The sequence below is a fragment of the Myripristis murdjan genome, chromosome 12, assembly GCF_902150065.1.
Source record: "Myripristis murdjan chromosome 12, fMyrMur1.1, whole genome shotgun sequence".
In the NCBI taxonomy this organism is placed as follows: domain Eukaryota; kingdom Metazoa; phylum Chordata; class Actinopteri; order Holocentriformes; family Holocentridae; genus Myripristis; species Myripristis murdjan.
This window is the reverse complement of record NC_043991.1, coordinates 30,070,991-30,096,419: the sequence shown is the minus strand read 5'-3', so window position 1 is coordinate 30,096,419 and position 25,429 is coordinate 30,070,991. Positions and strand designations below refer to the sequence as shown.

Sequence of the window (25,429 nt, the reverse complement as noted above, 5' to 3'; positions counted from 1 at the left end):
TGGGTTCTCAGTCACTTTAATACTTTATTCTCTCCTAGGTTGAAGTCGGCATCACCAGAGGATGTAGAGTATTTCAACTGTCAAGAAGAGCTCATGGATGACCTGCATTCACAGTATCAACTTGTAGAGCGAATCATAGGTGTGCTTTCTCATATGTACCATCAGTTTAAGTATAAGGAAATATATATATACTGAGTAGCTGCTGTCGTTTGATTGACACAAGTACATTGGCATGTGAATCTCTTGAGCAGGGCATTCAAACCAGAAGTCGGCAGCTGGCTACCCAGACTACCTGTGCAAGTGGCAAGGTTTGCCATACTCAGAATGTAGCTGGGAAGACGGAGGCCTGATTGCCAGGAAGTTCCAGAAATGCATAGATGACTACATGAACAGAAACCAGTCCAAGACCATTCCCTCTAGAGACTGCAAGGTAACTTTCAAGTACCCACTTTATTTTTGTCTGTCGAGTTGTCTTTTGTGACTGAATACTGGTGCCTAGAGGTATATTCAGCTGCTAGTATTAAACTGTGATTTTGATATGACGATTAAAAGTGATATTTACGGTTCTTAAATTTCTTTGTATATAAATAATACCCTCAAGTGAAAATAGTGTATTTCCATTCTTCATATACACAAGTGGCTTCAGAAAAAATGGATCAGAAGTGTAAAATTAACAGTAGTGATGGATGTCTCCTGTCTTTTGAGTATGTGAATGGAGGATTGACTTTCTTTCCACATTCATGAATTGCTTTGTATCTAAAATGCTCTTAGAGTCTTTGGAAACTTTCAGATCCCCTGTTTGCCTCTTTTTCATAGTTTTATGCTTTGATTCAATGAATAGCCTACTTTTTAAACAGTTTTGTTGAGTTACCTGCAGATTTTTTTTTTTTTTTGTCTAGCCTGATGTGATCTTCCCTGTGTCACAGGTATACAGATTAAAGTAAACTGAAGTGCGGAGTACTTTATGAACAAAGTGTAACTAGCTGTTGTATTTGCTTCTAGGTGCTGAAGCAGAGACCAAGATTTGTGCCCATGAAGAAGCAGCCATCTTATATTGGAGGCGATGGCTTAGAACTTCGAGACTACCAGCTGGACAGTCTGAACTGGATGGCCCACTCCTGGTGCAAGTATGCTTCTGTGAATCCTCAGTATCATTATCATAGTACAGGGTTTCCGCTACATGTAATTCATCGTGGCGCACCGCCATGGCAAAATAAAAGCCGCCACACCTTCGGAATGATTTTTTTTTCTTCGAGATGTTAAAACAATTTAAAAAGGATATATATACATATACATAGGCTATCTAGCCTTTTTTGCGCAAATATATTTATTATAATCAGTTTGAAATGATAATTTAAATATCATGAAATGGTACAAAACACTGCAATTAACTTTATTTTGAAAAATGAACACCGGAGTCATCACCCGTTTACTGTCTGCAGCGCGCTCGCAGAGGGAGAGAAACCTAACCCTAACCCTAACGACCATGAAGCCCTCCCCCACAGTTTCAAAAAATCCTAGAGGAAACCCTGTAGTACTTTTTCCCTCCTGTATTTACTAGCATGTACTGCTAATCGGTGATTGATTCTAAATTGGTCTGTCCAAGATGTCAAGATGTTTATGTCAACAATGTTCATAGATTTAATGAAGCTCAGACATTTTAGTAAATTGCATCTGTCTGTTCTAATAAGATGAGGAGGTTCCATATCATTGTACCTCTGCATTGAATATGTAATTGTTTGCTTTGAACTAAAGTAATTTTTCTTAAAAAAAAAATAATAATAATAATAATATCTTGTATTTTAAGGATGAATTGAGGATTAGGAAGAATGCATTTTGATTTAACAGGTGCTCAAGTTTCCTGTGGTAAAAATGAAGGTGCTGAATCCCAAAACTAATTATTATTCTGATGAGTCTTTGTGTAATGGAAGTGTATCTAAAACCCCTGACACACCAAGCCAAGAGTCAGCAGTCGATTTTTGTAGGACCTTCTGTGCCTGACAGTTGCCTGTAGTCTGTGCATACATGTCCCCCACTTCAGCATGACGAATCAGCAATGAAGGCCATCGAGGAGAGAGGGCTTTCTGATTGGCTGTTTGGCTTAAGCAAATCAGGGCACAAGAGAAGAAACAAATACTGTTGTGTTGATTTTGTGCCAACTAGCTAGAGGCTCACTATTCAGGCAGAGCTGTTTGTGGTAAACACACGCACCGCAAACAAGACACTCATGCTGACAGTATCAGTCCTAGTTGCAATAGGCCCGTTTCCACCGCCGGAACTTCGGGGTAATTTTACGGGGCCGGGGCCGTTGTCACGTGTCTCCACTGCCAGAATTACCCCGAAGAATATTAATAATGCTAGGTTTTGTGTGAGCCCGCAACTACAACTCTTCGCTGCTCTCGGTACGAATGATATACGGCACCACCCGCAGTGGAAGCCTACAACAGACATGGCGATTTCTCTGCTCCGCGCTGAGTTTTTGAGGTTCTGAGTTTTTCCGCCCAACGGCGGGGTCCGCTCGCCCTCCCACCCGGTCCGGTGTTCCGTCGGCCCTCGGAGACGTGGACAATCGGGAACAAAACACACCGGCATCTTGACTTGAATCTGGATGGAGGGAAACGGCGATGACGTGACGTCACATACGCAACACAGCATGTAGTCTTTCTAATTGTGTTTTCTCAACAGCATTTAACTGAACAATGGCGCAATAAATGGTCAAACTCTTGACATGAAAATTTGTAATTTAAGCCTATAAACAACATTTGTGTAATCCATGGCATAACGACGGGGGGACCAGAAAATAATTATTTCTCCGAAAGGTCCCATCGGGGCCCACCGGAAGGGGTGGGACTTCACCACTCTATATCCAACTGTATACTGCTTGGTCTATGAAATTCCTGGCATATTTGTGATTGGTATATCTGGTGGTTGTTAGCTGAATGTTGCATGCTGTGCATAACAGAGGTTGGTATTGTTTTGACAGATCTGAAATTCCAAACTTCTCCTCTGTTTCTCTTTCCTGCCCCCAAAAATAGAGGCAATAGTTGCATCCTTGCTGATGAGATGGGCTTGGGGAAGACCATCCAGACTATCTGCTTCCTTAATCACCTGTTTCATGAACACCAACTCTATGGGCCCTTTTTGCTGGTGGTGCCTCTCTCCACGTTGACATCCTGGCAGAGAGAGATCCAGCTCTGGGCCCCTCAGATGAACATTGTGGTCTACCTGGGAGACATCAGCAGCAGGAACATGGTATTATGGGGATATTATGCTCTAAACAATTTGTACAACATCATATGGAAGCAGATATAATATTCATTGTAAACCTTGTGGGATCCACATAGATGTTCTTCCTGTGATAACTTGTATTATTACTTATTATGAGGCCTTTTCTGAGTATCTTTAAGTATTATATATCCTTAAAATCTACACAACCTAAACTAAATGATTATGTTCTTCAGTACATAGTAAAATTGTGTTACAAGTGAGGGAAAAAATCTGTCTACTGTGTTTAACTACTCTGTACTTTTCACCACCATTACCATTCTAATCATTCCAATTTAATCTACAAAAATCAGGTTGCAAATGTATAAGGATCTATACTCAGAAAATATATGAACTCTTACTCTTAGTACTGTTTTTCATATTACATCAAAACATCTACTAAGGAAGACGAAAGAGTGGCTGCAGGCTATGGTGCCATATAGCAGAGGGAGATTTAGAAATATTTACAGTTAACAAGAGCAAAGGGCTTCCACATTCTCCAACTTTTCTTTATGTGTTAGTGTTGCAAAAATTGGAAAATAAACCTTGAGAAAGGTTACAAGGTTAGAATGTCTTTTGTTGCCCCTCTGTGTTATTCTTTCTGCTAAATGTGCAATTCATTTTCAAAACAGCGGATGGCTTAGTGATCCGCTGTATTCTCACAGAAACTTGTTTATTTAACATTTGTAGGCATACTGTTATTGGTTGTATTTTGATTTTATTGTAAAGATATCACCGACAATAATATTGACAATAGTAATAAATTGCATTCATTTGCATTCAGACAGATACACAATTCGTGTTTCAACCAGTTTGAAAATTAAATCCTAGTAATAATTAAAACATTATGGTAAAAAAAAAATACTGGGTAAAAGAGGCATAAAGCCCAAAGTTAATATTGTAATGCACAAATGTACATTTTGTTAGAAAAATACTACTTATAATAAGAATAGCAAGAGCATCAACTATCTGGTTTTGATGAATTTGATGTGATTTCCTTCATTTTGTGGTATTTCTTTATGTAGCATTCAATTACAGAAAAATGTATTAGAGTGTGTATGTACGTAACACAGATTGTGCTTTCTCAAACAACTGGCTTTAAGTGTTTTTCCTCCCCTGTTTTTAGATTCGAACACATGAATGGATGCACGTCCAGAACAAGAGACTTAAATTTAACATCTTACTCACAACATATGAAATCCTCCTCAAAGACAAGGTCAGCAGCTGCTCTTATCATGACAAATTGTTGAAAGCCTTTGTTTTTGCTGTTTTGTTTTGCTTTGCCTTCCTCCTAATATGATATTAATTTAATCTTGCAAAGTGATGTTAGCACATCCAGAAGTTGTAACAGTTGCTGGTGTGTGTGTGTGTCTTCAGTCATTCCTAGGCAATGTTAACTGGGCCTTCATTGGTGTGGATGAGGCACACCGGCTGAAGAACGATGACTCGCTCCTCTACAAAACGATGATCGACTTCAAGTCCAATCACAGGCTCCTCATTACAGGCACCCCGCTGCAGAACTCCCTCAAAGAGCTGTGGTCCCTGTTGCACTTCATTATGCCTGAGAAGTAGGCCACCTTACAGTAATACTTAAATTTATGAGAGTCAATGTGTGTGCTTGGCTTGCTACCTCAGGGCAGGTGTGTGAAAGAAATCACAAATCACATTAACAGGAAAGACAGAAAGAAATTGACACTGTTAAGGGGATACAGTATAATGTCAAATAATTCAGCAATATAATTGTAGTAAACAGAAAATGGCTATGTAAAGAAGAAGAATTGATGTTTTAAATACATGAGAATTACGACATGGAAAATGGACAAAATGTGGACATGTGAAAACATGCAGACAGGAGGTTGGCCAATATAATTGTCTGTTGATATCATTGTAAAGAATACATTAGCCTATTTCTAGTATTTCTTATTTCACCACTGTAATTCTAGTTAAATCCCAACTTTATTTTATTTTATCTTTACTCAAACTATTTTAACCCGCTCACCTTGCTTGTCCCTTCATTTGTTTCCCACACACTTGCCTACACTTCTTTGGTCACTCACTGCACAGACACCAGCTTGTCCCAATACTTTCTCCATCAGTTCTGACTCCCAAAAAAACAACTTGCGTCTTGATTTTTTTTTTTCACTCGCAATTAGATTTTCACAACAGCAGGTGAGCAGCTGTGGAGGCACCTTGTTAATGACATATGGAAACGATTGAAAACCAATGTGTTATTGAAAGACTGTAGCAGCAAGGCATTTATGGTACCGTGAAGGTACCTCAGATAGAGAGATTTGAGATCTTACTCAGCTTTTCTCCATAGTCCCTCAAGGGTTAATTTTAGCTCCCCATCAAGTTGTAACAGATATTGGTTGTTATTGATTTGTTTCTTTCATTGCTGATTTTAGGTATTTCCAAAAAGGGATTAAAAAGTGTTTTGTGTGTCCAGGTTTCACTCATGGGAATTGTTTGAGGAGGAGCATGGTAAAGGCCGGGACTCAGGATACACCAGCCTGCACAAGGAGCTTGAGCCTTTTCTATTGCGCAGGGTCAAGAAGGATGTGGAAAAATCTCTTCCTGCTAAAGTGGAGCAAATCCTCCGAGTGGAGATGAGTGCTATCCAGAAACAGTACTACAAGTAAGAATGGGACAGTACCTTTCCATTTATGTTTGTTACAACTACTACTAGTGTCACTGTTTTTGTCTGGCCAGTGGTCGTTGTGTATGTGTATATGTTACACATAAATAATAGAGATAGATAGTAAGATATATGACATATCATAGGTGGATAGATCCACAAAAACAAAACAAAACATTTGAAACTTTTCTCAAATGATAAAATTGAAATGATTTAAATTCTTCACTGCAAGTAATCAATCATCAATCAGTCATTCATAGCCCACGTGTGTGTGTGTGTGTGTGTGTGTGTGTGTGTGTGTGTGTGTGTGTGTGTGTGTGTGTGTGTGTGTGTGTGCGCCTGCGCCTACACCTGCGCCTGCACCTGCGCCTGCGCCTGCCAACATGTGATCAGGTGGATCCTGACCAGGAACTACAAAGCTCTGAGTAAAGGCACCAAGGGTAGCACCTCCGGCTTCCTTAACATTATGATGGAACTGAAGAAATGCTGTAACCATTGCTACCTTATCAAGCCACCAGAGGACGAGTTCTACAACAAAGGGGAAGCTTTACAGGTATGTTTCATTTGTGTCTAGATGCATAAAGAGGAAATCTCCAGGCTTATGTTGTACATTGTGAACAGCTTAAGAGTTTCTATGTCATGGAAATCCTCAAGAGGCTGTGAAGTTTTGTGTTTTTCAAAGCTGCAGTACTGGATCGCTCACCAGTAGATGGTATTGAGAGCACAAACTGTTTGTACACACAGAGCCACTCCTTCCATGTATACGGCAGATAGCTTGTACAGGACTGAATGTCAAGGAGAAAGAAATTAGTTTTTGGATGGAAATGAGGGATACATTTCCCTCTCACAAGGCTTTCGTCAGATTAAAAGAGTGACATGGCAAGCTTACCTTTCAGTTAAGTTCCTGCCGTGGCGAAAAGACATGAAAAAGCACTGCCTCCCACCCAGACATAGTTGGAAGTTATGCAGAGATAATCCATTTTGCAAATCCTGTGACCTCTTGTACACATTCATTTGCATTTTAAAAAACACACACTTGCCACCTCAAGTCGTGCATCTCTCTGCTCTCTACTGCGTTGAAAACAAAACTTAACTGAATGATTTAGTGTGCTTGTTGTTTTACTCCAGAATGGAGTTCACTAGTGGAGTTCACATCCTCTCTGTTACAAGATAAGGTAATCTGTGAGATTACCAGTGTAGTTTTTGGTTGAAATGAAAACCTACAGACTCTTGGCCTTCCATGGCACATGTTTGCCTACCCACTAAGATAGATCAATAACTAGTTTTCCCTCCACAGCACTTGATTCGCTGCAGTGGGAAGCTTGTTCTTTTGGACAAGCTTCTTGTTCGTTTGAAGGAGCGCGGCCATAGGGTCCTCATCTTTTCCCAGATGGTTCGGATGCTGGACATCCTGGCTGAGTATTTGAGGAGCCGACAGTTCCTCTTTCAGGTATCTACAGATGATCTTCACGCATGCCACCATTCACTTAGAAAAAAGTCATTGACTCCATGATCAGACAAACAAAAACTCTGCAGGAATTAAACAGGTGCACCAATGTATATGTCACTTTTTGTCATTGTTTTGGAAGAAAACATTTGCAGTTACTTTTCCTAGTAGAAAGTCCCATAGCTTGCATTGACATCTTGTTAACAAGTAATTGGGCAAACAATGGGAAGTCATACCATACCTGTACATGACTGACAGTAATTATTAAGATTTATCATTATTATTAGGATTAAGTGATGTCCATGACTGTCATGCTATATACTGATTTATCTTTTAAATTGGACTTTTTGTAGAGATTAGATGGCTCCATCAAAGGAGAAATGAGGAAGCAGGCACTGGATCATTTTAATGCTGAAGGCTCAGAGGTAAATGCTATGCTCTTGATACAGAACATGCGACTCATGCTTCATTTGAATACATGCATTCTATCAGGTTTGTTACAAATACCTCCACTTCTCTGTGTAGGATTTCTGCTTCCTGCTTTCGACACGTGCCGGTGGTCTAGGTATCAACCTGGCATCAGCTGATACAGTAGTCATCTTTGACTCAGACTGGAACCCCCAGAATGATCTGCAGGCCCAAGCCAGAGCCCATAGGATTGGACAGAAGAGACAGGTACATAAAAATATGACATTTTTAACTTGAGAAACTATGTAAAAACATTTCATTTTAAAACCTTGGTTTACATCTATGCATTGTCACTGGAGTGTCAGTTAAAGATGTATTGACAGCAGTTGGTCAGAACTGATATGAGAATACATGCATCTATTTTCCACTGCATAATGAGGACCAGCTTCTGGCGGTAGCAGGCTAAGAAGGGTAGCCTTTTCCCAGTCACATCCACCTCCTGGGAGATCCAGAAGTGTTCCCGGGCCAGTCAGATGTGCCCAGAACACATTTACTTGGGGCGGTAACTCACTATCAAATCACAGAGTGCAAAGTTTAGGTTAAGGTTTTTTTAGAGGCCATATCACCGTTTACAGTCTCAAATGGCATTACAAGCCCACGGGCTTACAACAAACCAACAGGATGACAGCACCTGACCAAACCCTCATGGCGGGCAAGAAAAAACTCACCAATAAAAACAAAGATGGAAAAGGGAGGAAATCTTGAAAAGGACAGAGAAATGGGGCCTCTTCCTGGCCAGACAAGTGTGCAATATATTCTGACCAGGTGGGCAAATTATCAAGAATAATACTGTACAATTATAAAAGAAAACACGTTAGCAGACAAAGAACACAAAGTGCAGGGGGAGCCTCGGGGCATGAAGGCAGACTCAGTCCACTGACCTAAAGATGAGGCACGGATACAATCCACTGGCACAGACTGAGGAGAACAGATTAACAACATAGACAAGTCTAGAGGTGGAGAAGAAGGTGAGAAAGAGGAACTGAGGGAAACATCTAAATTGGCAGAGACTATAAACTAAAGTGAGTCTTGAGTTTGTGTAGGCAACTTTGTACCAATACACACTAACTGTTGCGCCAAATGTGGGTTTGTTGGTGCTTGTACAGATGTCAGCGCATCATCGCTTTTGTAGCATCAAAATAACAGAAAAGAAAGTGAACGGCATTTGCTGAAATGAGGAGGTTATACGATAATATATAGTGAGAGAGCTGGCAGCGGTGAGGATTTGATGGACAGTGGGACTGGTCCATAGAAAAACTGAAAGGAAAAAAACCTGTTCCATTCTGCAGTAGTTAGTTTGTGCCAGGTGTGCAGACTTTAACCACTCGATCCCTAGTTTCCTCTCGTGTGCATTCACACTGACGCGGCATGTGATGGGTGAGATATAGGGCAGGACTGTTGGAGTGTCAGCATGTCATTGGAAATGTGAATGCTTTTTGTTGTCGCAGTTTGAGACTGCAGGCCATTACCACTGTCTGGCTCAAAGATAGCCCTAGTTTGCCATGGCACAGCAGTGGAAAGGCGGTTAATATAGCCACATCTTACACAATTAGCCCACTGGATCTAGATGCATCAGTGAATTGTCATATCCCCAATAGCAGCAGTACCAATTCTACCACATCTTGTAGCAGTAGTGAGTTGTATTGTTATGGCCATTTTAAAACTGATATTAAATGGATGTGCAGGTGTTCCAAGGTAACATGGAAGATTTTTGACCATTTTTTCTGAAAGGTAATACTTAAGTCATGTTTCAAATTTTTGTTGGCCACAACTCACCAGCAATTCATCCCACACACATATTGTTTGCAAAATGTTTCATATAAAGCTGAACATGTACTGTGTGCTATATGTTTGGACCCTGTTAGTTATTGATTGCAGCTATGTTGTTTTGTTTGATTTTATATACAAATAACAAAGTACATAATTGACTGTGCTTGTTTCTCAGGTGAACATCTACCGTCTAGTGACAAAGGGCTCTGTGGAAGAGGACATCATAGAGAGGGCCAAGAAGAAGATGGTGCTGGATCACCTCGTTATTCAAAGGATGGACACTACGGGGAAGACTGTACTCCACACTGGTGCTGCTCCTTCTAGGCAAGCAATAAAAGCAACCTTTTTTCCCTTGTGCAACTGAATCTTGCTTAGTTCAAAGGTTTAGTCATGTGTTGCTCAGGTGAGTCAGAATAGTGGGGTGTCCCGGTCACTCACCGATAGAGTGCACACCACTTATCAGACTGAGTCCTTACCGCAGTGGCCTGGGTTGTATTCCAGACTGTATTCCAGGGATGACATGCTTTGCTGCATGTCATCCCCCTTTCTCCCCCTTCCCTTTCCTGTCCATCTTAGGGCTGTAGCGATACACTAATCTCACAATACGATTTATATATCATGATATTCGGCCAACGATACGATTCGATACACTTACATCATTTTCTGAAAGATTTTAAAGGGACAGTGATTTTGGTGACATCTTGTGAGTGTTCCATTGACTTGAATTGAATTAATTGAACTGAAAACCAAAGGAATCAATCAATTACACAATGTATGGCTCAGACTGGACAGAGAGTCTACAGCTTGCAAATGCTGGACAAAATGAATCACAGATGTGATGAGAAACTTAGTTTGATTTATTGAAACAGTGCAAACTGTGGCTTACAAGCCTTTGAAAATTGCAGTATCAAAAGTTAACAAAACTTGTGATACAATAATTTAACAATATGTTAAATTATTATTATTATTATTTTATAATATGTAAATTACTTATCAAACAGACCTAACAATTCAGCTACCAATAAATGAATAGTAGTATGCATATGAAAACATAGATTGAAAAATAAGCCGAAGTGATACCTCTTCTCTGAATAGACAAGCTAAGCCAGTGTGCTGCTGTTAGTCAGTGAAAATAGAGCGGAGTGGCAACTCTTCGCTTTGTTACACAATCCATGTCAGTGCGCTGCTGTAGTCTGGAAATCTTCTTTGCCTTTGCCAGACATACGTTCATATTACACACAAAGCAGCATTTCATTCAATTATGTCAAATTCCGCAATATTCCGCATTAAAAATAGATTCTGTTTTATTTGGCTAATTCCGCGATTCCGTCCGCAATTCTGTGATCGCGGAAATTATAGGGCCCTACCACTGTTATAAAAAAATAGTAGCGCAACTTGGTGGGCATTATCCTGGTAATTTCTCTGCGTGAGAAACACAAGGTGTGGAGTGTGAGCGTGTGAACGGGTTGAAATGCGTGTGTCTCACGCCCAATGCGTGAGACTTGAGAGCCCTGTTTCACGTTTTAGTGACACAGCTTGCAAACCGCCAGACTTTTATCTAAGTTGTCGCTTTCCTTCTTCTTTTTAAACCCGAAGTGCTCCCACACATCTGCTTTTAAATATGAAGGTGCTGGATTTATATTCGCTGCGGAAATGGAAACGGGGGAAATGGGCGGTGAGCAGAGCGCCAGACGGAACACGGGGGATTTGAATGGGGCTTAATGTATCGATACACAAAATATCGTTATATATCACAGAATCGATAAAATTGCTCAGCCTTAGTCCATCTCTACAGTAACTATTGAATAAAGCAGGAATGCCAATCTGGAGATCAACTGTGGATCCATATGAAATGAAAATTTGCCAATTTAAAATTGGCGGCCGATCTGTTGCAACATCCCCAAAAAGTAGTATGAATTTAGACATCTGTACCACTGGTGGTTCAATAATAAGGCACCATTGTATTAGCCTAACTTGTATGAAAAATATCACTCCTAATCTATTTACTGCCATTGTGATACTGAATTCATGGAAAGAAACATGGAGAACCAGTGCACAACAGAGCCAACCCTTTATTTTACGTTTCAGTGCTTTGGTGTAAGTAAAAGAGTAATGTTGAGCCTGATGTGTAATGAAGTTGTATTCGCTTGAATTGATGTGAATTTAACCAGTTTGTTTCTCACACAAGTCCAATGAGTCTGCTCTGTCCTGAGGTGTCCAATTCATTTATTTTGTTCTTTTTTGATACATGCAGCTCAACTCCATTCAACAAAGAGGAACTGTCTGCGATCCTGAAGTTCGGTGCTGAGGAGCTTTTCAAAGAGCCGGAGGGTGAGGAGCAGGAACCTCAGGTATGCAATCTATATATGAGGTGCAGCATATTGCATTGAATTTTAATAGAGTAACATCTTATGACCTGTTATACTCTGTAGGAAATGGACATTGATGAGATCCTAAAAAGAGCTGAAACCAGGGAGAATGACCCTGGACCTTCCACAGTGGGAGAGGAGCTGCTGTCACAGTTCAAGGTAAATACAGTTATATTGGACTGCACACACCAGACTTAAACTCATATGTGTTTGATTGATATCCATACAGGAAAATATTGTTCTCCTTTATTCTTCATTCACTTGATATTTATATGTTTTAATTCTTTTCGTATTACATTAATTTACATACCCCTTTTACCACATCTTACATACAGCTCAGTTGATTTGTTTTTGTGACCCATACAGGTAGCCAACTTTTCCATGATGGAAGATGAGGAAATTGACATTGACTCTGAGCGTAGCCAGCGGAGTTGGGACAGCATCATACCGGAGGAGCAAAGACGGAGGATGGAGGAAGAAGAGAGACAAAAGGAGCTGGAGGAGATCTACATGCTGCCACGCATGAGGAATTGTGCCAAACAGGTTAAAAAAAAAATCCTGGAATATCAAGAGGGCAATGCACATAAAGAAGTACAAAACTGTTAGAAACACCTACCAAAATATGAATATCTGTATCTAATAAGGATGTTTGGAGGCCCCCAGCAGTATTTTTTTGGCCCCTCAAATTACTTTTAAAATGTAGTTATTGTTTTTTTTTACACTTACAGACTGACATTGCAAGTCAACAGATCATGTGAAAGTATAAACTCCAATGAACTGTAACTCCAATGAAGAATACTTACTCATAATACTTACTCATGGTGTGATTGAGTAACCGTTGCAGGCAGTCAGTAATCCGACATGGGGCAACACTCCTAATGAATGAATAGGATGCAGACAGTGCCTGGTATTGAAATAGCCTTGTGGTATGAGGAAAAAAGAAACGATCGTTCAATAAATTGTTCAAGCGTATGTTAATTTTAATTTCTCTTTAGTTGTGGGCCAAAGGTGCCAAACTTAAGAATCAAGTGATAAATGAATTAACTTGGCCTAGTTAACTATGCAATGTGGATTATTAAGATCAACCAAAAATACGTAATGAGATGATATAAACATAGGTCCGAGGCTTTGTGTCACAGAAAGTCCCGAGATTTTTGGATAATGACATTTTGTCTTTGTAGATGGCAGGTTAATGGTTTGCTAATTCCCCCCTCAAGTCAGCTATGCCCAACCGCATCTACATCTTTTTAGCCAACCCAGCAGTACCAGTCAAATATTAATAAATAAATAAATAACTATTTCAAATCTGTTGACTAGCATGTGTGACATACACCAAGGAGACATTGTCTATTTGGCATTTGATTTAAATGATGGAGTCTGGCAAGCACAGCCCTGGCTGTCACAGTTGTTGTTTTTACACTAGATTTTAAGTTTTCTGGACATGGAACTCCCATTGATTAGTAATGATATACACTACTCACAAAAAGTTAGGGATATTCAGCTTTCGGGTGAAATTTCAGGATGAACCTAAAATGCATTATAACCTTTACAGGTGAACTTAATGTGACCTTCTGTAAACTTTTGAATGCACATGTCCAACTGTTCAATGTTTCAGTACTTTTTGCACAAGTTGCTGTTCTCTAACAAGGAGTTTAACGGCAAAATTCACATCAGGTGTTTGATGCTCCAGCTCATCGAGGTCGTATCATTAGGGAATGGCTGCTGAAGACTGGGGTACCTCAAATGGAGTGGCCTGCACTTTCTCAGACCTGAATCCCATAGAAAACCTATGGGATCAGCTGAGTGGCCGTGTAGAGGCTCGGAGCTCTGTACCCCAGAACCTCAATGTCCCTTCAAGAAGAGTGGGATGCCATGCCTCAGCAGACAATAAGTCGACTTGTGAACAGCATGAGACGTCGTTGTCAAGCTGTAATTGATGCTCAAGGGCACATGACAAGTTATTGACACTGACATTTTTTGTTGTGGTATACCCACCACTGTTGTTGGCTTTTGTTTCAAGAAATGGTTTGAGATGAGGAAATCACCACTGTATGCTTCTACTTAAATGCCCTACTTTCATGATATAATGTCACTGTAGCGTGAACTTTTTATATTTTTACATAAATTTCACCCAAAAGCCAAATATCCCTAACTTTTTGTGAGTAGTGTATGAGCTGTTGAGCTTGTTTGTATTGCTCATTGTCCTCCTTATAATTTTGTGTTAACAGATCAGCTTTAACGGCAGTGATGGCCGGCGTAGCAGGAACAGGAGGTACTCGGGTTCCGACAGCGATTCCACCTCAGACCGCAAGAGGCCAAAGAAACGGGGACGCCCTCGAACTATTCCACGAGAAAACATCAAGGGCTTTAGTGACGCTGAAATCCGGAGGTGATGATTTAACAAATGGAATATTGGGCTGTCCTGTATTATAATGGAATCACATCATCCTATATGATAATTGAATCACATCTTATTTCCAACTGCTTACAGATTTGTCAAGAGTTACAAAAAGTTCGGAGGACCCCTTGAAAGGTAGGCTGCAACACATTTTTGAATCAAAATCATCAGTAATATGCCATGCAGCCTGTTTGGTTGCTAAAAATATTTTGTCTTTTTTCTCAGGTTGGATGCTATTGCTCGTGATGCTGAGCTTGTGGATAAATCTGAACATGACCTGAAGCGGTTGGCAGAGACTGTTCACAATGGCTGTGTGAGAACACTACGGGAAAATCCATGTGGACCTGAAAAGACATCAGGTACTAATTATTATTATTTTTTTTTTAGCCCAGGTCATGTGGGGCTTAAGGTTTCACTTTCAGAGGGGAGAAATCTTCACGATATATTCTAAAATTGTATTACGGTAGCCTACCATCTGCCATGGTGAGATGAATTCTGCATTTTTATCAACTTAAGTATAGCCTGTTTATGCCGACATGGACCGTCATAATCAAAGTGACAAATGGCGGCTGCATAATTTAATTGTCATGGGAAGAATTTCCTGTCGTGTGAACATTTTCTGCTGCTACAAACATATTAATTATCCTTTAAAGATAAGTTAGATTGTCACTTGATGCAACTTGCTTGCAGTCGCCCCAGGCTGCATTATGTGTCTCAACATGAACAAATGTTAATTTGATTTCATTGATATCTGATCTGGAAAAAACACTTGGGGATGTGGCCAGAAAAAGAAATTATGCCCATGACATGTTAAATTCCAAACAAAAAAGATGGTATTTACAAAGTGTAGAGCAGTGCTGAAAAGAGTTGTTGGGATGGCTTATATTAGGGTTCCTACAAGCTCTGCAAAGTTTGTAAAAATTTGGAATTTGATTTTGATCATTTCGAGGTCTGGCAAAAGTTTGGAAATTTGAGGGAAAGATCTGGGGATTTGTAATTTTATAAAATTGCAGCACATAAATTATCATGGCTTTGTTGTTTGGAAGAGGCTGTGTTTTACATCAAGAGAGCATGCAAGAGAACAGTTCAGATGCCTCCTTACAATCGTTTGGGTCTTCTGTGCTGTGGTTGTACAGCTTGGCCAGGCACAACAGTGACTGTCACCCATGTCCACAATATAGACAAATGCCCCCCAAAAAATTTTCAGACATGTAGCTAATCTATCCAAACTACTCAAATAGTATACTACTCAAATAGCAAAGAATCTGAAATCCAGTGCAAAAGGTGTTTTTAAATTGTGTGGTAAATTATTTGATATATCAAACATGGTGAGGCAGCACTTGAGTCCCACAGAAGGCAAAAAGCACATGGAGCTTTTAAAGGTGTTGTCTATACCAAATGAAAATTGTCTAATGGCTTCACCAAGAAAACTATTTTTAGTGTTTTCTTTTTGTTGTTTGTTTTTTTTCTTCCCTTTTCTCCTCTTCTTACGGGGTGATGCTTTAGAAGATAAGCTTGTTAAGCAACCTCCTCATCTGAGGATTCAAAGGAAGTGTCCTGAGGCTCTTCTGCTTGTGGGGGCATCATCACTTAGATCAATCTCAAGACACAGAGTCTTGACAGTTATATGGTATAAGGGCCAGAAAAGTTTGTGGCCTTGCACCATAAAATGTTTGTGTCCATCAGTTATTTATTAAACAGAAATAAGAAAATCAAATTAAGAACCATGTACTGTTATAATGATAGTAATACCTTATGATACAAACATAAGTTTTAATTTAATAAAACTGATCAATTTGTTAAACCACATTTTTAGACAGTAAATGTAGATCCTCAAAAATTATTTCAGCATACATATATACAGGGTAATATAATAACATTAAATGTATCACTAACAATAATGAAAGATCAGATTATTTTTTACAACAGTAAATAGTCAATCTTAATTAAATTATCTTAGCTTTACTATCTTTAACCTAAAATGGCAGAGCATGTTTTTAGAAAAGTTACATACTTCTGCACAGCAAGACCTCTGAAGCTATAATGTTTAAAAATGTGTTGACAGGTTTCAATAGTATAATATCCATAGTATAGTTGAGTGACTTTGGTTAGCCATCCTCTCTTATTCTTGTGTTTATCCATCAGCAGGCAGAAGAGGGAAGGTAAAAGGCCCCACGTTTAGGATCTCTGGTGTCCAGGTGAATGCTAAGCTTGTCATCTCCCATGAGGAAGAATTGGCTCCACTCCACAAGGCCATTCCTGCTGACCCTGAGGAGAGAAAGAGGTATGGCTAACATCATGCTAGTTTCTGCTCTTGTCTCTGAGTTCTATCAGGGATTTTCTCAAACATGTTTAATTTTTACTATTTGAATTTGTCTTTTTCCCTGCTGTCATCTGAGTTGGTCAGCCATTGAAATCTGGGCCAGGATTTATGTTAGCCTTCAAAAAGTGGCTTTTAGCCTTAGTTTTAAGGGCAAGAAAGTAGAAGGAGTAGATACTCTGGTTAGAGTTCTCATATTCTGCCCGAACCCGACCCGACCCGACCCGACCCGACCCGACATTTTCGGGTCGGGTCGGGCCTAAAATTTACGTGAATTGGGCGGGTCGGGTCGGGCTTCGGGTTCTGTGGGGGATTTTTTTTTTTTTTTTTTTTAAGAGAATTATGTGTTTTGTTATTGATTATGACGTTTCATTTTTATGTGACTGGTGGAGAGAGTGAGAGACTGGATTGGATTTGGAGGCTAAACTTTCAGTGACAGACAGACAACCAGCTGTGCGAGCGCAGCGCAAACAAGTGAGAGAGGGTTGCAAGCAGCTGTGCTGGCAGACTCTGCAGCAGGGACGGTTTCTGCTATGGGCAGTGCAACTGGGGGCGCACGGGAAAAAAAAAATCTCCAGTTTTCTAGACTACCGTAGCCTATTGACCCGCACATGCTGCGGCACCATCAGTCGGCATCAGGCGGGCCTGCCGCGGCACCGTCCGATACCGCGCCCACCCGTCAGGTCTGCCGGATCTGACAGGTGAGCTGCCTGATGCTGGCCAGTGCCGCGGCCGGCCCGCTTGATAACGACTGATGGTGCCCCGGTGCCGCGGCCGACCGGCTCTGCTAAATAATGGCGAATTTGGCGATTTTTTTAATTCTTATATTTTTTTTTTTTTCGGGCTTTATCGGGCTGTCGGGCCTAAAGTTCGGCTAATTAGTCGGGTCGGGTCGGGCCTCGGGCTGGCCCAGTCCGGCCCGGGTCGGGTCGGGTCTTAATTTTCAGGCCCGATGAGAACTCTAACTCTGGTGGAAACCTTCAAGCAAGCTAGCTTGTGGTCAGGAAACTGTATATGTTTGTCACGACCGATCAGATACCTCCTACTTGATCAGTAACATTACTGTGCTTGTGCATCTAAATGAGCCACAGCTAAACATGTAAAAAATAAAACCATTTAGTCCCATGCTTTATTGTTGTGTCAGTAAAACAGTGAAAACCCTAAGCTTGTTAGTTAGCTTTGTTGGTTAAAGCTAGCCTTGTTTTTGTTGGCTTATGAAGCTAATGGCAACAACCTCCCTGCGTTTGTCAGATACATGAAAGCCAAGCCATTTTTAGCTATCAGACTTAGGTTTTTCCTGTTTAATCAGGGGTTTTTATCAGATCAGTTTCTGTTGCACATGCACAGTGCTGATGAGCAGGAGGAAAGGATCACTGTTAAGTTCAGCTGCTTGATTTCTGACTGAACTAATTGTGTTGGTGGATCAAATGAGTAAATCATAATCTGTTGTCTTATCACCGTAATTTGATGAAAGACCATGTTTGTAGAACTGTTGTATTAAAGCAGTATAACACTTACGTGCTGTTAAACTGAATTTCATCACGGCTGTGATTATCTTTGACTGAATGACAGCTGTGAAGAGGCAAGTGAAGGTGAAGTGAGGAGGTAATAGAAGTGAGGGTTTAGAGTCAGAATTAAAAAAATGAAGTGCTCTGTGTCCACATGGATTTTGGTTGTGTGCTTTAGTAGCACAAGTTGTTTTTTTTGTTTGTTTTTTTGTTTCCCTAAGACTGGAAAATCGGGTGGCGTTAGTGGTAGTGTGTGTTCCCAGGGTTGATTCTGTCCTCACACATGTTTTCCTTCATCATCCTTTGCCTTTCAACAGGTATATGATTCCATGCCACTCGAAGGCAGCACACTTTGACATTGATTGGGGGAAGGAAGATGACTCCAGTCTCCTCATTGGCATCTATGAGTATGGATATGGCAGTTGGGAGATGATCAAGATGGACCCTGACCTCAATCTCACTCACAAGGTAAGTTCAGAGGGTCATTTCAGCAATAACAAATACTAAATCTGTTTTCATCCAATTTAGTATAAGAAATTCTAAGAGAGATTGATCTGATCTTCAGTGGATTACATATTTAATTGTTTTGAAAATTATACATACTCACTGGGCCATATGCAGACACATTCTCTAAAATGACTGGCAGTTGTTGTGCTGTGTTTAAAATTCTCAAGCACATGCCACTAAAACAAGGCTTTAGGAAGAAAAAATAACTTCAGCTGTGTGGAAATCAAATTCAAGAGAGAGACAGAGAGAGAGCAAGAGAGGAAAACAGGGCCTGAGGTCAGATTTGAACCCAGAACGCTGTGATCAGGATCCTTGGTACACGGTACACGCTCTTATCCAGTGAGCCACCAGCACACCCCCTGTTAAATCAACTTAAAAAAAAAAAAAATTTAAAAGTGATTTTTTCCAGAGCGGCATCAGTACTGCTGTTACAGGAAAGTCAAAGTCAGCAACTGCAAAAAAATCTGTGATTCTGTGAATGTCATCTTAGCTGAGGGAGAATGGAGAATGGAGACCAAAAAAATCATTGGCCAAACCAAGCACTCCATGTTGACGAGTGCAGGACAGGACATGCTCTGAAGCCCCAACACCGACCGCAGTCTGCTTCAGCTAGATTAACATAGTTTATTTTTATGCATAAAACTATTCTTTTTCTAGCTGTTGGAGTTTATTTTATTTTATTGATTGATTGATTGATTGATTGATTGACTGATTGTTTCTATTAACTCTCAAACATCTGCATTCATGTTTATGGAAATTCTTTCTTATCGTGGTAAGAGTGCTCTTGACCTGTTAGCTCAGAGAAAAGCAAAAATGAGAAAACATTGGTAAATCTCAGAAATCTATGGGTACTAACAAAAGAAGAGCAAATCGCTTGAGTGGAACAAAAATAAAAGAAATAAAGGGATTCGTTCACACAACACTTCCTGCATCTGGCCCAGTGTATTAGAACAGCTTTTCATAATGGATGATATTGTTGTCACACAAACTAATTTATGGAAACTGCTTACAGAGTTGTGATATGTTGACATATGTGTATAATAAATCTGATTTTTTTTTTTCAACAATACCCCTTTAAAGATAGTATCATTTAACAGGAATTTTGCACTAACTTGTCTTTGTGGATTAGCTCCTACCAGATGACCCTGACAAGAAACCACAGGCCAAACAGCTGCAAACAAGAGCAGACTACCTCATCAAATTACTAAGCAAGGATCTGGCCAAAAAAGAAGCACAGAGACAAGCAGGGATGGTAAGTCGAATTAAGTATCAGGTTTATAACCTTCATGTCTCATTGTCCTTAAGTTAGTTAACTTATGGTTCCTTTGCCATGTTAGCAGATCATTAATCATTTCTCCTAAAATCATCCCCTAAGAACACGAGAAGGCCGTAAAACATGGCCTGCTCTAAAAACGGGCTTGCAATCTGGGAAAACATTAGCAAATATGGCCTCATATGTGAAATGGGTTTTAAGCAGTTAATTAAACGACAGACTGTAAACGCTGAATGGGAGCTGTCATCTGCAGTCTGTTTCATTATACAACAGATTCCATCAGTCAACATCATATCTCTTTATATATGCAGGCAAATTCACGGAAGAGGAAACCAAGGAGTAAGAAGAACAAAACTATGAAACCCACCAAGACAGATGAGGTGATGAAGAGTCCATCCTCAGATCCCCCATCAGACAAGAGGTCAGAGGATGATGATGAACTTGAAGATGAGAAGGTAATTCACACTGTTCTATATACTGTAGACATAGGCACTCTCTATGCCATATACCCGTTTATAGCACCAATACATTTTATGTCAACAGAAATGTGAAACTTGAGGGAAGTGAATAAAAACAGTTGCACTTGGTATTCTCTGACCAAAGTCAAGTCAGAGGAATAAATATAAAAAGAGATCTAAAATAGTTCACTTTATTTTAGGTGTCTGAAATAAAGGTGGCATCTCCCATCCTATAGTCATGATTAGGATATTAAAACAGCTGTTCAAAGCTATTGTCTGCAAGATTGTCATGTGACAGTCATTACCAAATTTTAACTTGATGTATCTAAAGCAACTGTAAGGGGTATTTATCTGGTGATGAAACAGTCTCAGTCTAATATCGATGCCTCTATATGACATACACAAGCAAACAAGACCATCAGCCAGAAGATTGGCTATTTCTGTATTGTTATTGTAAATGCCTGTTACTGGGTTGGTGTCCCAGCTGAATCAGATAAAACAGTTTACAGTACACAGAGTCGATCCTGGTGTACCGTTAACCTGCTCCACTGGATTTACCTTCACTCTGCCTCCGGCTCCATGTCTTGTCCTCCCCTCCTTTGCTGTTTCTTCCTTGGGCCATGTTTGACTCCTCTGCTTGCCATCTGACCGAGCTGTTACTACACTAGCTGGTCAGCTAATTCTGCACTAGTCTCAGAGCTAGCTAGCCCCTAATCCAGAAACATCAGTGGTTTTTCCTGCTTCCTCCCTTGCATAAAATATAGTCACTGCAGGTGTTGCATTTTGCTGTGTCCTTATCTTTTTTTTAGTGAAGCTAAGCCAAACTCTTGAGTGTTTGCTGTGGTCAGCCATGGTCTAGAATGTAAATAATAATAGTAGTAATAATAATAATAGTAATAATAGAATCAATGTAAAATCACCAATCACCAACATCACCACCTGTGGTGTCTTGACCTGAAAGATGTGGCACATTTGTTCTTTGTTCCTGCAACTTAAAGTTAACTACAGCCATTTGCCAATCTATAATGTACAAAATGTTGAGCTGCTGTCTTTTATGCTTTCAACCATTAAGGAGGTGCCACCTGTGAAATCACTGCCTAGAAGAACTCGGGCAGAAAGGGTGGTGGTGAAGGAGGAGGAGGAGCCCGACCAAGAAGATCTCCCTTTACCAGATGAGCGGGAGGTCAAAGAAAAGGAGATTAAGAAAGAGTGTAAAAAGGAAAAGAAAGAGGAAACCCGGGACACAAAAGAGAAAAAGGAGCAGAAAGAAACCAAGCCTCCTGAACCACTACATAAACAAGAGGAGAGCTTGGAGAAGGTATAATTATGTGGATGCTGAATGCTCTGACTGTAAAAAAAAAAAAAAAAAAAAAAACAGTGGAAAAATGGCTACTTTTTTTTTAAGGTCAAATTCTCTTGCCCTTCACAGCAGAATGAAGTGAAGGCTGAAGTACAAGAGAAGACAAAGAAACTCTCTGATGTGCCAGTCCACGTAACAGCAAGTGGAGAGAATGTGCCAATCTCTGAGGAGTCTGAGGAACTGGACCAGAAGACCTTTAGTGTGGTACGTTTTACTACCATATTGACATTAGAGCACAGCATCACTCTCTTCCATTGTAGTCAAAACACAGAAGTACAAGTGAAAATAGAACTTCAACCATCCATTCAAAAGTGTCCAGTAAAGCTCAATGGTCCTTGTTACACTGGCAGTCAAACCAGTCACTCAGGTTGGCTCTCAGAACGTAGTTTCTAGAGAAATGAACATGCTTCTTTGGCTGTTTTCAAGAAGCTGCTGGCTGTTAGTTCTTTCTTCACCTGGTCATATTCCTTTCTCCGTTAAGCGGCAGCAGGTCTCATGTCCAGGAATGGCATGAGACGGGGGCCATCATGTCAAATTGTGTTTCTCCTCTTTGTAGTGGCGCACGACCCTCTCTCCTGATACCTCAGGAATCTGAGTACAACAGGTCTCTGTTTCCTTTTTGGCGATGGTCTGGGGAACAGTGCCTTGTATGCCCACGCTATGATGGGTCGGAGAAGTTGTCAGGGCCCAGGGTAGAAGGGAGCCAGTCAGTGAAAAATTTTAACCGGGTTTGTGCCTTCACCTCCCACTGGTAGATTTACGATTCAAATGTTGTGCCTGCTGTAGTTTTCAAATTGATCGACTTTTTCAAGCAGGTAGTCATTGTGCTTGCATAGTTGAAGCACTGTGTTGTTCAGTCCTGGTGTGTCCTGTGCAGCATTGATGTGACTCTCTCTGTGACTTGTGACCAGTCCGTTTATAGTTTTCTCCAGATTTATGATAGCATTATTGATCTCTGTTATTTTGGAATCTAGTTGAGCAGCAGGTTTTTGGTTTCCTTCTTAGATCTCTGTCAGAATGTGGATCGTGTATTTTCTTTTCTCCTCATGCTCACTATCCTGGTTGTTGTTTCCATGTGGTTGATTAGTGTTAGCATCTTCTGCTTCCATAGTAGGCAAATGATTTACAAGTTGTTGTTTTTTTCTCCCTTTGGACATTGTAGTCTGCAATGTAGCAGGCAACCTGGGTCTAATATTTGTTTCAGCACAGGATTCATGGCAGAAAATTAAAACATATTCCAATAGGGTGGAGAGTTTGGAGTGATTTATTGATGGATTACTCTATTGTAATAGGCATGTAAAAACGACTGCACATTTAAAAAACAAAACAAACAAAAAAAAAAAAAAACGAATGCATATATGCCTGAAATTCAGACTTTGCTTTATTCATAGAACCAATGAAAGCTGTGCTTGTATGATGAGTAAAAATAATACTTGGCTGTTTAACAATTAAGTGAAAGTGGTGAGGGAGGGATTTAGTGAGAAGCACAGAAATATAGTTTTTTCTATTTAGTCTCACCCAAGTAAAATCACTTTGCACATTTTGAATAGTATTTAGTCAAGTATGTGATTACATAACAACCAGTTAATCCCTTCATTCTATTCCTCGATTTTTCCTCAAGTTTTGTTTTTTGAATTCGCTTTTGCAGTGCAAAGAGAGGATGCGGCCAGTGAAAGCAGCGCTGAAGCAGTTGGACAGACCAGAAAAAGGACTCTCAGAGCGCGAGCAGCTGGAACATACAAGACAGTGCCTCATCAAGATCGGAGATCACATCACTGAGTGTCTGAAGGAGTATTCAAACCCTGACCAGATCAAACAGTGGAGAAAGTTAGTATTTCTTTGCTTCTTACCTCTTTCAATTACTGATGCATGACTTCTTCAGCTTTGCTTTGGGTAATAAAGTGATGGTTATATACAGTGGTATTGTCTACTCCATACAAGCGTGATAGATCTCCAATTTGACTTATCATCTCCTTCACCGTCATAAGAACAAGTGCTTCACCGAGACTGTTCTCCAAAATGAACAGTTTTGAGCAGACACATGGAGCTTTTGTGTTAAAGAGACATTTTTTAATTGGTAAATGAGCTAGTGCAGAATATACCCAGTTAGTTTTGCTGCTAAAACGTTGTGGTGCGACCAGCCTTCATGTCTCCTTGTGAGCCCATGGTGTGAATATAAGCCGTCTGGGCCATAACTGAATTGTCTGCATCTGGAAAACACTTGTTAATATGCTTATTATGTCATGCTTCTCAAAATAAGTGTTGGTGTGTAAAGAGTTGTGGTGACTTTTTTTCTACCCTGCATAGGTCTGGCTGATATGACCTGAATTTTTTTTTTTTTTTTTTCCCCACGCCATGTCACATGATTTTAATCTGGGTGTTTTCCCCTTAAAAAACAAACCACAAAATACAAAGGAATTCCTCAAACAAGTTTTGCTTTTTATTTTGATAATAAAAATGATTCAGTAAAGCACATAAAAAAGATGAATTTCCTTATTGGGATGCAAACCTAACTTTCATGAGTGCAGTAAATTGCGCTATTTAAAAAAATGTCATGCAGTTTGTAGATTCCAAAACATACCTTTCCTAGACATAATTCCAAGACCTCTCAAATGTGGGAAAAGTTACTACATTTTGCATTCAGGGTTTTTATTGCTGAATGTGGAAAGTTATTACAAAATATGGGTTATTACAACATGAAAGAAAGTTATTACGTTTAGGGAAGCAGCATTACTACATAATGCAGCATTACTACATAATGCTGCTTCCCTAAATCTTTTTTTGTTTGTTTGTTTTGGGCATTTGTGCTTTTTTGGACACAGTGGAGAGAGGCAGGAAAGACAGGGCAGAGAGAGGCGATGATGTGCAGCAGAGTGTCTGGATCTGAAGGCTGCTGCAGCTTAGCCTTGGTATTTAGTGGTATGCGCTCTACAAGGTGAACTGCCAGGGCAGCCCAGTACGTCTCATCTAAAGATCTCATGAAGACATCATCCAGAGCATTAGGACACCTCCAGTGGTATATGTTGCATGTACTTCTCAGCAGCATAATTATCTCAGAAAGTTTCGTCATTCCCCTATTTTCATTCTTGTACAACTGCTGCATAAAAGCAATGCCAAACCTGAAGTCGTAGCAAGTGCTGTGGCCTACTCACTGACCATCTGCAGTCTTCAACATGCAACTCACTCAACATCTCACAGCCACGTTTTTTTTTTTTTTTTAAAGCCTTAGACAATAAGCTTCCACATTGTCACTCCAAGGCAAAACCAAACTGACAGCTAACAGCTTGCATAAACAGATTAAGCATTATGGGTCCAGTAATATAACCTAGCTAATCATGACATTAACAAAGTCCAGTATACATTTTTTTTTTAAAAAATATTTTCTTAATTTGAAAAAATTCAGTACAGTGATTATATAGCAGGGTTTCCCCCAGTGCTTTATAGGCCTGTGAACACATAGGGGGTGAGAGGTCAGGTGTATTTTCCATCACCTGAACCCCCAAAACCACTGCCAGTCTCTACCTGTCTACACGCTAACCCTGCTAATACTAACGCGAACTGGTGTCACGTGATTGAAACAGATGTTAGCCATTTGGCAATGTGCAGTGCCAGCTCCATTGTGTCTGGAGCTAACTGATTACATCCCACTTGT

At 40.1% G+C, this 25,429-nt stretch overlaps 1 protein-coding gene across 4 annotated transcripts in view; it reads left to right on the top strand.

Moving 5' to 3' along the window:
• The window catches only part of chd1 (chromodomain helicase DNA binding protein 1), a 45,708-nt gene that overhangs the window by 17,199 nt on the left and 3,080 nt on the right, over nucleotides 1-25,429 (top strand). For 2 of the 4 annotated variants that reach the window (XM_030064839.1, XM_030064837.1), the window contains exons 8-32: nucleotides 39-139; nucleotides 252-430; nucleotides 1,003-1,127; nucleotides 3,036-3,252; nucleotides 4,391-4,480; nucleotides 4,642-4,832; nucleotides 5,711-5,899; nucleotides 6,293-6,452; nucleotides 7,197-7,349; nucleotides 7,700-7,771; nucleotides 7,872-8,021; nucleotides 9,760-9,908; nucleotides 11,839-11,935; nucleotides 12,017-12,112; nucleotides 12,320-12,496; nucleotides 14,182-14,342; nucleotides 14,445-14,486; nucleotides 14,577-14,710; nucleotides 16,497-16,635; nucleotides 18,497-18,647; nucleotides 19,816-19,938; nucleotides 20,271-20,414; nucleotides 21,490-21,735; nucleotides 21,850-21,981; nucleotides 23,426-23,604. In XM_030064839.1, coding sequence (XP_029920699.1) covers nucleotides 39-139; nucleotides 252-430; nucleotides 1,003-1,127; nucleotides 3,036-3,252; nucleotides 4,391-4,480; nucleotides 4,642-4,832; nucleotides 5,711-5,899; nucleotides 6,293-6,452; nucleotides 7,197-7,349; nucleotides 7,700-7,771; nucleotides 7,872-8,021; nucleotides 9,760-9,908; nucleotides 11,839-11,935; nucleotides 12,017-12,112; nucleotides 12,320-12,496; nucleotides 14,182-14,342; nucleotides 14,445-14,486; nucleotides 14,577-14,710; nucleotides 16,497-16,635; nucleotides 18,497-18,647; nucleotides 19,816-19,938; nucleotides 20,271-20,414; nucleotides 21,490-21,735; nucleotides 21,850-21,981; nucleotides 23,426-23,604 — 3,597 coding nt within the window. Of the gene's footprint in view, nucleotides 1-38; nucleotides 140-251; nucleotides 431-1,002; nucleotides 1,128-3,035; nucleotides 3,253-4,390; nucleotides 4,481-4,641; nucleotides 4,833-5,710; nucleotides 5,900-6,292; nucleotides 6,453-7,196; nucleotides 7,350-7,699; nucleotides 7,772-7,871; nucleotides 8,022-9,759; nucleotides 9,909-11,838; nucleotides 11,936-12,016; nucleotides 12,113-12,319; nucleotides 12,497-14,181; nucleotides 14,343-14,444; nucleotides 14,487-14,576; nucleotides 14,711-16,496; nucleotides 16,636-18,496; nucleotides 18,648-19,815; nucleotides 19,939-20,270; nucleotides 20,415-21,489; nucleotides 21,736-21,846; nucleotides 21,982-23,425; nucleotides 23,605-25,429 lie in introns of all 4 variants that reach the window. The other 2 variants (XM_030064836.1, XM_030064835.1) reach the window with 1 other exon arrangement.